The sequence below is a fragment of the Larimichthys crocea genome, chromosome IX (genome assembly GCF_000972845.2).
Source record: "Larimichthys crocea isolate SSNF chromosome IX, L_crocea_2.0, whole genome shotgun sequence".
NCBI lineage: Eukaryota > Metazoa > Chordata > Actinopteri > Sciaenidae > Larimichthys > Larimichthys crocea.
This window is the reverse complement of record NC_040019.1, coordinates 9,425,428-9,439,534: the sequence shown is the minus strand read 5'-3', so window position 1 is coordinate 9,439,534 and position 14,107 is coordinate 9,425,428. Positions and strand designations below refer to the sequence as shown.

General features: G+C 40.9%; 1 protein-coding gene across 2 annotated transcripts in view; it reads right to left on the bottom strand.

Annotated features, from left to right (window-relative positions):
- pappaa (pregnancy-associated plasma protein A, pappalysin 1a) overlaps positions 1–14,107 on the bottom strand; it is a 91,202-nt gene that overhangs the window by 41,058 nt on the left and 36,037 nt on the right. For both annotated transcript variants that reach the window (XM_027282268.1, XM_027282269.1), the window contains exon 10: positions 11,259–11,455. In XM_027282268.1, the coding sequence (XP_027138069.1) occupies positions 11,259–11,455 (197 nt within the window). The remainder of the gene's footprint in view (positions 1–11,258; positions 11,456–14,107) is intronic.

Genomic DNA, 14,107 nt, shown 5'->3' with positions numbered 1-14,107 from the left:
TGTAACACCAATATTATCACATTAATGGATGCCTTGTACAGTATGTGTGTTTCACAAAGGATCTCAAAAGCATTGAATATGAATAGGCTCTGAGTCTAAACAGATCATGCAAGAAAAAATAAATAAATATAGAAATTAAGTAAAGAAACAGCACATATGCATCTAAACTAAATCCTGTTTTTGTTTCCTCCTTCAATCCATTATGTCTGTAAAATATACCACCTGTCAGCAGACCTTCAAATAGTTGATTATAACTACAATATCACAGCAGGAATTAACAAAAGACAGTCAAAAGTAGTCTCTCAGTTGAGAAAAGACATGCGAGATCTGCTGATTATGAGGTAAAATGGATGATTAAAACTGTTACAGATGACAGGAAACGATGATGTTGTAATGCTCATAATGTGTAATCATTCTAAAGAGGTTTGCCTCTAAGTGGAAGTCGTTACTGTTAAATTATTACCTCTGATAGCCTTTCCTAACCCCATTCATTCGAAAACACGTTCCCTTATTCTGATTCATGACAAAGACATAACCAAATTCTAGGTGCATAATTCACGTGACGAAATGTCTGGGAAAAAAAACAACAACTTCTCACCTTCCTTGGAAAACAGTAACAAGAACACTATAGATGAGTTCAACTTCTTAACACACACACAATCACACAGTTACACACATGGTCTTAATTTGTACCAGCTGGCTAGTCAGACTGGCAGACAACAGCCAATCCCTGGTCTGTAGACACAAACTGGTGTTTGTAAATCACCACTTCAGATAAAAGGAGAGCTAAGTGTCTTGAGCCAAGGGGAAACTGAGGGAGATAAAGGTGAGGAGAAAGAGAGGGTGCAACTTCTGCCTCATTACCCTGAAAATATGTGTGTGCCGTAAAAACGTTCATTAGGAGCATAAAACAAAACATAAACTTGAAAAGGGGGAAATAGAGAGTGGCGCTGTTAGTGAAGACAGAGTAATGACAATAATAATGGCTCTAATAACCATAATGTACCTCAACCACAGCCTTTGCCCTTGTGATGGAGATTTGGCGCCACAGTGAAGTTAGATCACCTCTACAGAGGGATGCCTGCACATAGCCATACAAACGTAAACATATGCTACATCCACCTTGGCTCGAATACTGATGTTGAAGCCTCCAGATTGTCAAACTGTCCTATCTTGGATTCATATCAATAAACCAAACAGACACAAACACAAACATGGGCCATATGTTCTTGAAAGACTACCGAGGCTCTCAGACATTTAGGGGGCCCATGCAAAGGTCCTCCCTGTTTAAATAGAGGAGGATGACCTAGGAGCTCGAGGAAGATCTCAGCTCAACCAAGGACTTTTCTAACACTCTAGTCTATACTCACGTCTCTTTACGTACAACACAAAGAAGAGAGATGTCATTTTTCAAATTGGCATGGCCTGTCATTATAAACCCATGCCACACCTAATGGGGTCATTAATTAAAGTACTGTAATACAACATAATAACTAACTAGCATATATTTCTGTGTCCGTAACAGATTACCTGTGGTATAAATAGATAAACTCAGTCTATATTATTATATATTAAACTATTAAGATGATGCATCCGTTTCACGAAAATGAATTCTATAGGTATTATGAAGTGGTGATCATGGAAACATATATTTATATACAGACAGACACAAGGACACAACATACAGTAATGTCTCACATACTATGTTCCATGTGGAGGAATGAAAATGGTATATTATCAGTGATTTGGCTTGTAGGAGCATTTCAGTTGTTACGACTATATCTTTGTCAGCCAACTCACCCACAATCCCCTTGTCTACACCAATTTACAAGTTCTCTTTTCTGTGCTTTTTTTCTTTTCTTTATATTCTGTGCATGTTTTTGTCTTCAAGCAGCCACTGAATATAATCACTAAAACAACTAAGCTGTTCATTAATTTTGCGTGTCTCAAATGCAATCACTTTATTCAACACAGTGTGTGCACAAGTGCACCAGAAGTCAACAGGAGGATACCTGCTGAGTTTATTGTTTGTCCCAGAATCTGCTTTATGACTGTGTGAAGTGAGGCAGCAACCTGGTTTGTTTGGTTTACTTTCGGATTTGTGGAAATTTTGGACACATGCAAATTAAGAAAACAATATATAACAGAATATTTATCCTGTCACAGCACCTCCTAAAAAGTGTTTATTTCCATTAAAAGGTATTTCTTCTTCTTTTCCATTGCTCCCTCTCTCTTTGTCAAAGCCATATACTGTATATACAAATGTGAAGCCCGAGCACGGGAAGCAGGAGTGAGCATCTGTGAGGCATTTGTGGAGAAAAAGAGAGAAAGAGCAACAGAGAGAAACTAGTATGAGTTTCCAAGCACCATCCCATGGTTTACTGGAATGCTGGTGAGCGCCTGGTGTGTGAGGTAATGTCCTGTCACCCAGCCCCACCCATACCCACTGAAGCTCACCGTCTCATTGGTCCAGGCCTAATGATGGGCCACTTCCATGGCCTACTGAGAATGGGGCTGTAAAAGTTAGTGAGTGGGTGCAATTATGCAGTTTACCTATCCCAGTCTCATCAAGGCAGACATGAGTAGTGACTGGGTGGTAGGGAACGCGGACCACAAAGTAATGTATAGGGACTGGTGAGGGTACAATGCCAGCAAGTTGAAAACAGATGGGTCTGCGGAGAATATAAATGTCCTTCAGTCAGTGGCCCCCTATGCTCAATAAAAAAGGGCCAAAACCTTGCATATTAACAGCTTGAAAATGTTATGGGGGGTCATCAGTGCCATGAAAAAAATACCCCAGTCACAATGAGGTTTCCACATGGCAGAACCACAATAATAATTGAAACAGGAAAAGTAAAAGGGAAAAAGGAACGCCATCCCAGAGGTTTCTTTTTAATGTTACCACACGCTTATGTCACTGGCACTGTGCCTGACGAGGGCTGTGTGGTTTGGGGGAATGTTGGTGAGAGAGACAGTGCCAGAAAAGCTGGCCTTCCTGTGCTGCTGAAAGCAACAGCTCGGCTACTGTATGAGCTTTTGTTTTTGTGGGCATGTTATGTATTTGTGTGTGTGTGTGTGTTTCAGCTCACGCAACGGTATGTGCAAGTTTGTCTGTGTGTTTGTTTGCATGTATATGTAGACCAAAATGTATTTAAATGTGTATGTGTGCTCTGCAGTAGCCTATATACAGTATGCACGTGTCCCCCACTTGAGTACGCAAACACACACTGCTTGGGACAAAACTGGGCCAATTATTGTTTCCTTGTTTTTACCAGCCAGAATAATTTATTTTACAGTGCTTCTCTTCTCTCTCCCTTTCACCTCTAAAGCATTACTTACCTAAAGATGTGGTAGGCGTTATTTAATTCAAACCTCATGCACATATGTTTGTTTTACATCTTAAGATGGGTGAACTTCATATAGGCAATTTCGTGCAGCGTGAGAGGACTAAAATGTTATCCCTTCTGCTGCCTATGTATAATTAAGGGGAGTGTTCTCCAGGGGTGCCCAAGGGTTGCGTCAGAGATTGCCTGGGCAGCAGTCCTCTCTGGAGAAATCACCTGGTTTGCTGTTTGATCTTAAAGTTTGAATGCACACGCACACTCACCACTAACACAAACTCATCTACACACACATACACATGTACATGAAGGCCTGCACACATAGATGGATATACACACATGGGTACACACACACACACACACACACACACACACAGGTTAGTTGCTAGGGCCAGTTCTCCAGTCCAATCCCCCTAGAGCAAGTTGAGCTGGCTCACCATATTCCATGGTGTGGTAGTGGGGGAACATTATGTTCTGCTCCACAAAGACAGCAGTAGTACATTTCAGTCCCCTATGGACCTGCCCTATAATCCTGCATGGAGTCGGTACTGTGTGTGTGTGTGTGTGTGTGTGTGTGTGTGTGTGTGTGTGTGTGTCTGACTGTATACCTGTGTGTAAGGAGAATCGTTTAAACAAGCTGAAGCCACCCTAATCTATTTACAGGTAGTCCCACATTAGAGGTCTTCAACATCATTTTGTAATGAGTCTGACGTTAAATGAAGGAACAGAAAGGTTCCCAAAAATGGAAAACAATATAACTATTAAACCTGGCTAGAATGTTTTTGGCAGTTATGCCTTTTTGTGATCATTAATGTGCCTCGACTTTATTAACTTCATACATTCTCTGGTGTCCATATGGTATTTTGATTGGATCAAACTGCTCATTTGAGGACATTCTAATATGGGAATTGCCAATAAGAGCGTTTTTGGACCATTTTCTACTTTCACAATCATTTTTATTCAATGATGTATTTTCTTTTGAATGCAGTAAGACTGTCGGTCAAACTAATTTCCAGTTTGTTTTACCTCCAATTACAGCCACTAACTCCATCCTTCATTTGTGTTTCTGACTCTGTATATAATTTCAGACATCATTTCAGCTATCATATAGTGTATATTGATTACTCGTTTATTTTTGCTCGTTTGACAGCTGTGTCTTTTTTACTCATTTTCATGTACAAATATGTCCTTCATTCTCTTAACCTGCATTACTTGACTAGTTTTTGTTGTTTACTCTCTGCCATTTCATCATGTAACTTTTGTGTACCGTCCAAGCACAAAAAACATTACTATAGCGCTGCCACTGTAGCTTCAACCTAACACTCTATGACCCAAAAATGAATGTGTGTCATTCTTACAAAAATCTAGCACACATTTACATTCTGTAAAGGTAGACTGCAGGCTACTAAGCTATTGTGTACAAAAGGGCAATATGTATTTATGGCTCTATGCACCAATTATTTTTATGATGCTGAACCCTCCCTCAGCAGTGCTTTAAATGTGGGAGCATTCACCCATCCTTCTCCTTGGCCTTGCTTTGGTGCATGAAGATTCACAAGTTAAGAAAAAAAGTTCAGCTGTCGTGCACTAATGCTGCATATTGAGATGATCATTCACCATGGTATTTAATGGGCAAATTGATGTGTATCTCTGTTTCCCTCTCAGTAGACATATACTTCTTTGTAAACCCCTTACACACACGCACACGCAAGTACATTTAGTAGATTCCGTGCAGATACATGATTTCTCTTTCTGCTCAAGTGCCTTCTTGTGCTGTTGTTGCTTTCTTGCATCCGCAAAGATCCCTATCACTGCTGCCCGCTTTGCACTCTCTCTGTCAGACACAAAGACACACGTACACACATACACGCACACACACACATAATCAGGACTGTCTTTAGACATCAAACAGAACTGGTACACAAATCCAGTGCAGGACTTGTTTACTAGATCAGAAGGAAATGATGTACTGTGACGCTCATTCAGAACATAATACACACAAACACACAGAGTTGGTTACACATTGTCCTGTATCAGGGAAGCACATTTTTAGCACAACTCCTACCAATGAGCTGTGAGCCATGAACATGGAAGCCTGATTAAATTAAACCGCAAAGAATGAAGTGAGTTATTATTAACAAGGCAGGACAATGTGTTGTTAGTTTCTGAGAAAATTATAACAACTACAACTAGCCTGGACTTTCAGCCTTCAGCGTCTCATTCACTGTCTATGTCTCTTGACCAAAGTTTTCTCTCTCTCTCTCTCTCTCTCTCTCTATCTCTCTCTCTCTCCCTCAAACCATCGGACATAAGCTAATTAAACTTCTTTCTCTATCTTTCTTATCACTATTTTGCAGTGAAAATTGTTAGCCAGAAAGGTTAAGATGAGTGCATGAATTAAATAAAGGCAGAATACAACAGGTAGATTATCATAGTTTATCCCCTAACTCCACCTGGATAGCTTCAGTTTCATTTCAGGCTGACTGTGGAAGCGTTTGACTTGATCTGATCTTCTGATTGGTTGGTTAGTTGGCTGCGATTTTGCCAAAGTTGGATCCTACTCCTCTGCCACAGGTTGCTGTGTTTTCAGGTGGACATCCCTGTGTGAACCGCACTTCCGCAGCCAAACTGCAACAGGTTCTCCAAATAAACTGAAAAAACATGTTTGTAAATGGACTAACATCCATATAAGCAGGATGACTTTTAACTCCCCATCAAGTCTTTTCAGCAGCTGTTTTCCAACATTTAATGTATTTTGAAAGAAATCTCACACAGTCATTTTTTGATCTGGTTCAGGAAAAAAAAAACTTGTATGGTGTGGGGAAAATTTATCGTCATGGTTAAAAGATGGTCAAACACAGGAAACAAACAGTCGTGTCCCGTGTCAAACAACAAAACAAAAACACTTTGTTGCTCTGTCCCCCACCCTGTCCCCATCTCATTGTGGACTTCATGACTCTATAACAACATCACACTATTTCCACCTTCCCTCCAAGAGTCATAATCACTATGGTCTCTAGACGGCTTTGTCACTTGAATGTTAATCTCTATAAAGAGATATCTGCATATCAATGTAGAATCTTTGGGCAAGTGATGAAGAATTTGGTCAGAAGTGTTCTGGTTTCTGTTTGTCTGTCTGTTTGAGCAGGCTTTGGTTGCAGGCAGGTAAACAGTCCATGTACAGAGCAAAAGAAGCAGAAAGTATTAGCCGAAATGCAATCTCTGAATCCATCAGTTATGTGTTGACAATGATTTATTCTGTTCATAGAGATGAACAGATTATTGATGTGTTCATAGAGATGTGCCAAAATGTGTCTTTCTCCATATTATGAAGTGTCAAGCTGCTAATCAACTGCAGAGGAAGTCTTGGCTGGATATGCATTATCCACATGGGCTACACTGGAAGCCCCAAAACATTGACCATTGCCTACAGAGGATAAATTAGATGACAGTAAATTGGATGGCCTGAATGTAAACACATGTTGTTTTAGGGCACTGGCTGAACAATTCTGTTGGGGGGTTGATGCATTGGTTGGCATTTGTGTATTCAGTATATATTATTCAAAAAATATTAGATAGAATACGGCTCTAGTTCATAGTTCAGTTTCTCAGTGCTCATTTCCACCATTAGGGATCTGGAGAAGCAAAGGAGCACTGAAGCTGATCTGGTGGCTTGTGGTGACCCAGAACCTTACTAAGACACTTAATTTTGGTTTACTTTGTACCCTCTCTTTACACTTCTAACCTATTTCTGGCCCTCAGTTTGGTTCTCTTCCTTTTTCTCTCACACACAAACACAAGCACACATACACACATACAAAACCACTGAGAAGGACAATAATGGTACATATTGTGGGATGGATGCTAGTGGTTAACCAGACACTAACTCCAGCAGAGAACTTTACTGTCATTTTGGCTTTATGCCGTGGTAATGACATTGTCTCTGGGGTGTGGTTAGCTGAGATCAGAGCGTTATATCAGAGGGTTTTGTGCCTAGTTCCCAACAACAAATGACAGTTGCCCTCCTCTGTATCTCTATTACTGATCCTGTCAGGCTTTAGAATCTGATGTACTCATTTAGTATCATGGTTGTTGTAGTGTAAGTTTCTTACTGTAAGTTTAGTATACAGGGAATAGGTGAATGACAAAGAGGGAATGAGTGTGTTGTAACAACATTGTGATGCTATGTAACCCAAGAGCCATGCAAACAGCAGCTTAGCTCCTGACAGGGTCAACCTTAAGTTTATTTATGCATGGTCACTCAGCGCTCATAACAGTTGTTTCTTGAGAACAGATACTATGTCGCAATATGCCCTGTATTTCTACCTCGGTAACTTCAAGTAGAAGGAGAGAAAAAATTATTCAAATGATTAAGCCATGGCCCAATTAACCTTTTCTACCCTACATATTCAATTTATTCACTTTATTCATGAATGTGTCAGACAATTGATGACATTGTCTGACCTTTGCTGAGAGCCTTGAAGTAGTAGGTAAATCCATGGCAATGAACTATTTACAGAAACTGCATGGAAGTCATTAACATTGGCAGCTATGTTACAAAATTCAATAAGTGCCAAATAGATCTTGTCATGTCACTGTCAATAAAAGGCGAGCAATAACATTTCTCTGCTTTCTATTGCCAAGAGAGCAGGTGTCAAGCTCTTCCAACAAACATCACTGCAATAAGGTGACTTCACGAGTTCATACTCATTTTCCAGGACAAATGTTTAGTACATAAGAAGTATTCAGTGTCGCCTCCCTTGAATACAGAAAATAAGCCCTGCACCTCAGTAGCAGTTACCATTTCTCAGTCCTTGCCACTGATGACAGTCATCTCAAAGTTGCCAAGCAATTTACTTTCTAACTCCCTGTCAAGGGCAATATGGGAGTCTGCATCAGCAAAGCCACAGGGCTTTTGGCAGACTACATTGCTCAGAAAAATGACATCAAAATCTCAACAAAGATCAGACCTCAACAGTTTACCATCATAAGTGACTTGCAGATCTGAGGCTTGGATTTTGGTTCTCTTGGTTGCTATCACATCAAATGCCTTTAGCCATTTCACATTCCATTCCACCAAAGAGTCCTTATGCCAACAATCACCTACAAACTGAGAAAACTAGGACAAAGTACTCTAGATAGGGAATGCGATCCAGATGTCTGAAAAATAACTATTCATTGGCTGATTCTGGTTGGTATCAAGACCAATTCTTGGCTAAAACAGCATTTAAAATACCAGATGCAAGATGTCACTAAAAGCTCCTTCAAAATAGGTAATATATTCAATAATTTAGTTTTGCTACCAATCAGACACTGTGGTATTTTATATGTTGTTCTAAAGTTGCCACATTTAAACTGGATCCATGAACAAAGGAAAGCCTACTGCCTGGTCTTCATCTCCAGAACCAATCCTCGCATGCCTCATCTGTGGCATGAACCTCCAGGATAGTTGCCACGGCCACATGCATGCAATTGCACAATTGCTTAGGATCATTGCCTGAACAAGAATCTCAACTTCAGTTATTTAAGGCCTTATTATGTTATCTTTGTTTTTCGAGAGGGACTACCATAAGCAAACAAGTGTGCACAAGTGTGCACAATTGTGCGTGCAGGGTTTTTTTTGTGTGTGCATATGCTTGAAACTGCAAGGACACAGTGTAACCAAAGCTAATTTGGAGTTGAAGGCATGGCATTTGGTGCTGCTGTAGTGCATGTTACTAGAGTGGAAAAATAAATGTCAGAGATACAATAATATGTGCTGATTTTGGTGAGAAGAATTGGCTTTAAGGACACAGTTTTTATTGTAACAGTGTACCTACACGCTCAAGACTTACTGGATAGATGACAAAATGTGTAAGAACTTACGGCTAGTGAAAAGAAGCGATTCGGAAGAGTGTTTTGTTAACCTGTGTTTGCATATTTTCCACACATATACTTGTGTGTGCACATAGAGTGTACAGGCCTTGTAATGAGGTCATCTCACCACATATGACCCTTGAGGAACAGTGTGTTCTCCACAGTAAAAGTGGTTTTTGTATGAACAAAGTGTCCTTTACAACAGAAATCCTTTCTTTATGGTTACATGGACCTGTTCCACCGGTTTCTCATTCCTCTCAGAGAATAAACCATCTGCAAAGTTGTTGGTTGGAACACTTTTTTGCTCAGACAGAAGTGGTGCCATATAAATATCAAATGCAATAAACGGTGCTGGTTAATCTCCTACCTTTGTTTTTTTTTTTTTTCTTGAGCAAGGTACCTGACCGCAGCTGTTCAAAAATTCCTAGTTCACTGGCCTTGTAAAATGCATCATCGGCAGTGAGAACAAGCTTTACAGCCAACATCACACACATACCTCTGAAGAGAGAGCACTATCCATGCAGAGGTGTGAACCCTAATAACTTTGACACAAAGTGTCCATTGCATGGTTATCAGTATTTGCATAATGTCGTCACTCAAAGAACAATTAAGGAACTTGACAAGAATAAAGCTTTAAAATTAATAGTATATCTACAGATGTAGCAACTCAAAGGTTCCTTCCTGTTTCCATGATGGGTCCATGGCTGGTTCGTGACTGGTCCTTGACTGGTCCTTAACTGATCCTCAGGGGTAGTGTGATCCCCCGCGATGATGCAGTCAGTGAACGCCCCTAAGCAGCCTCAGTGAAAACCAGCTTGAGGAGCAGTGATTTTAATTTTCTGCTCTCACCATAGACTGTATAAAGAGACACATCTGAACAGATGGGGACGCTGGGGTGAGCGGGTGAGCTGATCAGCTGAGACAGAGCACAATCATGGATGTGGCTAGTGGTGCAATGGATCATTGTTGATCCGTGATCCGTTGCCCACAGACCGGCACCAAGTGGTCCACGGATCGGTTGATGGAAAAAAAAATTGTGATAAGATAACACTGAGGCTGCTCGTATCTGCAGCTCCATGTTGCGCAGAACAACAACAACATGCTTTTTTTAAGGGCTTGATGCTTTCTGAAGCCAATGAAACACACCCGATTTCTTAGTATTTATTCCTCAGACCGCCATAGCGGTCATATTGATTGCTACATATGAACAGCTGTTATAGACCAGTGTGTCCAGCTGTGGCTTTAACTACATGCCGATCAGGACCGAGCGAGGAGAGAGATAGTGCGCAAGCACGAGGGAAGAGAGCATCAGTAATTATTTAATGACAGAATAGCCTAGATGTTGTTGATTTAGTAAACAGTGCCATGTTAGATATAAACACCATAAATACTCCCCCTCCTTTATGACTATTGAATAATAACATAACATCCTCCTGTTCATGAACACACTCAAATCACAAGGCTACTGTATAGTACACGGTAGACAAACCAGCTGCATTTTCCGCTTTGTGATTTGTGTGACAATGGGAGACCAAAAAGCCCATTGAGTGCAAACAAAAGGTTGAGCAATGAGAATGCTAATGAGGTGTTTGTACAGGCTCACCTGGCCTAAAGCATGCACTGAATACCTGCACAACTGCAAAAATCTTCCAAAAGGCTGTTAATCAACCATAATTGTGTGTAATTGGAGTTTAATTTATGGTTCAATTTCTTTATGCAGCATTTAACCTATGGGATGAACAAAAATGAAAATACAGTATGAGTCATCCTCCTGGAGCAATGAGAATGCTAATGAGGTGACCCACCCTGGGAGACATCTAATTAAATGTCCCAACCTCTCAAATTACATAACTGGCAAACAAGTAAAATAAGTTACTAAGTGTAAGTGTTTTGCAAAAATTGAGGCTTCATTATTATTAATGTGTAAAATTATTTATGATTGAGAAAGTAATAGCAACAAATCAGCAGAATAACTAAACCACCCCCTAAAAACTGTAAATGTTACATCAAATAGTTTTACACATGTACTGTATACAGGACCAACCTTTTACATAACCTTACCTTAGTAACAGCAGGGTATCCAGCAGCCACCTCACCGGAGCAGTAGGGCTTGGCCTCATGGGAAACTTCAACAGAGGAGGCCCACTGGTCAAGGAAACCACTGGGGGTGTAGAGGCCACAATCTCTCACACCCGTCTCTCGCTCAAAGTCCTCGCACACTCCATCACCATCATAGTAGTAACACATGCTTGGCTCCTCTGCAGGTGAACAGATGAGAGAAAAAATCAAATAAATTATAATCTGTGTTTTAAGTGAGGATTGAGTACAGCTAAAGTATCAGTTGTTTCTACATATTTCCCACCATTGGATACCATTATAACCTTATCGCTATTATTTTGAAAGGTGAAGAGGGAGAGGACCTGATAAAGCAGGGGGAGAAAGGTAAGAGATAAAAGTGCATGGGAAAGGGAGGATAAATTCTTGGGTTTATGAGTATCCATATGGGAGAATATGTTAACATAAGGAAGAAAGAAACAAAAAGAAAGAATGAAAGGGAGAAAGCGATAAAATGAGAGTGAGAGGAGGGGTGGAGGAGAGGTAAAGAAAAATACAGCCATAATTTTTACAGACGTTCCACCCGGAGTTAAGGTCTGGAACTGGAGGCTTATGGACTGGAGGAGAGGGGAGCAGAGCAGGGAGGTTGCCTGGGCCTCATTGCTCTCAGCTCTCAGCTAAAGCAGTGTCAGCCGGTGGGGTTCCAGTGAGGGGGAAAGGCGGCATTCTGTGCCAAGTTGGCCGGGGCCTCCTCCTCGAAATTCCAGCCTCCTCAGCAAAGCCAAAAACTCAAGTCAGTTCTGTGCTCCGGCAATGGTGAACCAAGGGGCTACTGAGGGGGCATACGGAATACGCTCCCGCCACTCACTCAGCAGGAACAGAGGCAGGGAAGAAGGGAAGGAGCGAAGCTGAGACAAGAGGAAGCTCAAACAGTGGCTTGTGAAAGCTACAAGTAATAGGTAGAGCGTGAGCTAGAGAGAAGAGAGAAGAGGAGAGAAAAGGATGGAAAACAGAAAGAGTATTGCAACAGTATTTGAATTTGGATAGGGCTAGAATAAACAGATAACGGAAAAAGTGGAAAGATGATTAGTGCAAGTGCAAAAAAGAAGAGCGCTACAGTTGGAGAAAAAAAGAGAGTGATGAGATGAACAAAGATGAATAGAGATGGAGAAAAGGCTCAGAGGCTGTCAAAACAAACTATACCTGTGTGTTTTTATGACAAAGTGGGGCAAATCTGACCTGCTAAAACCATCACTTTTATGATAGCATGGATATGTGAATATGGCTTAAGAAAATCTGATTGCGTTTCCTTTATGCTTTATTTGCACCTGTGTTTACTGTGGCTTGGAGCCCTACTGAGACAAGCCCACTGGGATTGTAACGCCAGGTGGGGTCATGTGAAAAGAACTTGTCGATTTCGTCAATTCCAGATATAATTCGGCTCAATCGTGTGAATAGCCTATTAAAGCTCATCCAGACTGTAGCACCCTGGCCCTGTTGTATACTTAGTGTCAATTCTCCATCCAACTCTCTCTTTCACTATCCAACACGCTGACAAGCAGGCACTCTCTCACACATACAGGCAGATGGACAGAAGGTCCCATCATTATAGTGTCAGATTTCTGTGCAAAACTACAACTATGTCAGACAGTGTTAGACACACAAACACACACACACACACATACACTTACGCACACCCTTGAGCACTGCAGTTGGTGGAAAAACAGCACAGCCAATGCAGTCATCCAGCAATCTGACAGGGATTAAGTGGCCACTTCACAGAGGCTCGCACATGTGTGTGCATGCATGCATATACTGTACATGCACACACACATGCACCAAAAATCACAACAGGGGGTAAAATGATTGTCAAGACAGCAGGAGAACTGGACAGGAAACTATCCATCTATTCATAAAAAAAAAAATGTAGGAGATGCCAGTCACTTAACTATGTAAAGTAAAATGACTCACCCTTTGAAAAATAATGATTTCCAGATTTTTCTTTTTAACTGGAGGTCAAAGTGATTATGGTATCTAATGGCATTTTTATTCTTTTGAGAAAGGCATGAAGTACTTGGATAAAAGATGCCCAGATGTCAAATCTGTTCATTCACAAAGTTAGCCTGTGGCTCCTATCGGCGTGTGCATGTTACGTGCCATTTAAAATGTCATTTTTGGCTAGCAAAACAGGCTTAGAGGTTTATCAATCAATGTTATTAAAATAGTCACAAACACATATTTGCACACACAACACACGTTGAATACTGTACAGCAGCGGCCCCCAACCTTTTCTGCGCCGGTCTCATGTAAGACAATATTTTCACGGGCCGGCCTTCAAGGTGTGTGGGGTAAATACGACGAAAAAAAATGATGGGACCGGCATAAAAACAAATATAAAGTGCATAAAAATACAACTCATCATTACACTGAATTAGTGGGAACTCTGAGCTTGTTTCTCCACCACAAACATCTAGGAGTACTGGAAGACAATGACACGCAAAGTGTGTTCCTTATGTCCAGTCTATTCCGTAATTTTGTTTTGGTGGCTGGAAAAGCTTTCCAAAGACGTTTGTTTTTTACTCATTTTTGCTAGCTTTGAGGGCTTAATTGGGGTAACGTATCCCGTGACCGAGACGAGCGTCTTGACCTGTCTTAACCTGTGTCAAGAGGCACAGTCGGATGTAACTGGGAGAGAATCCGAGAAAAATGGATAGATAGATAGATAGATAGATAGATAGATAGATAGATAGATATTTCTGTGCGGCCCCATACTAAATGACCCACGGACTGGTACCGGTCCGCGGCCCGGTGGTTGGGGACCGCTGCTGTACAGTACATAATATAATCATCCAAGT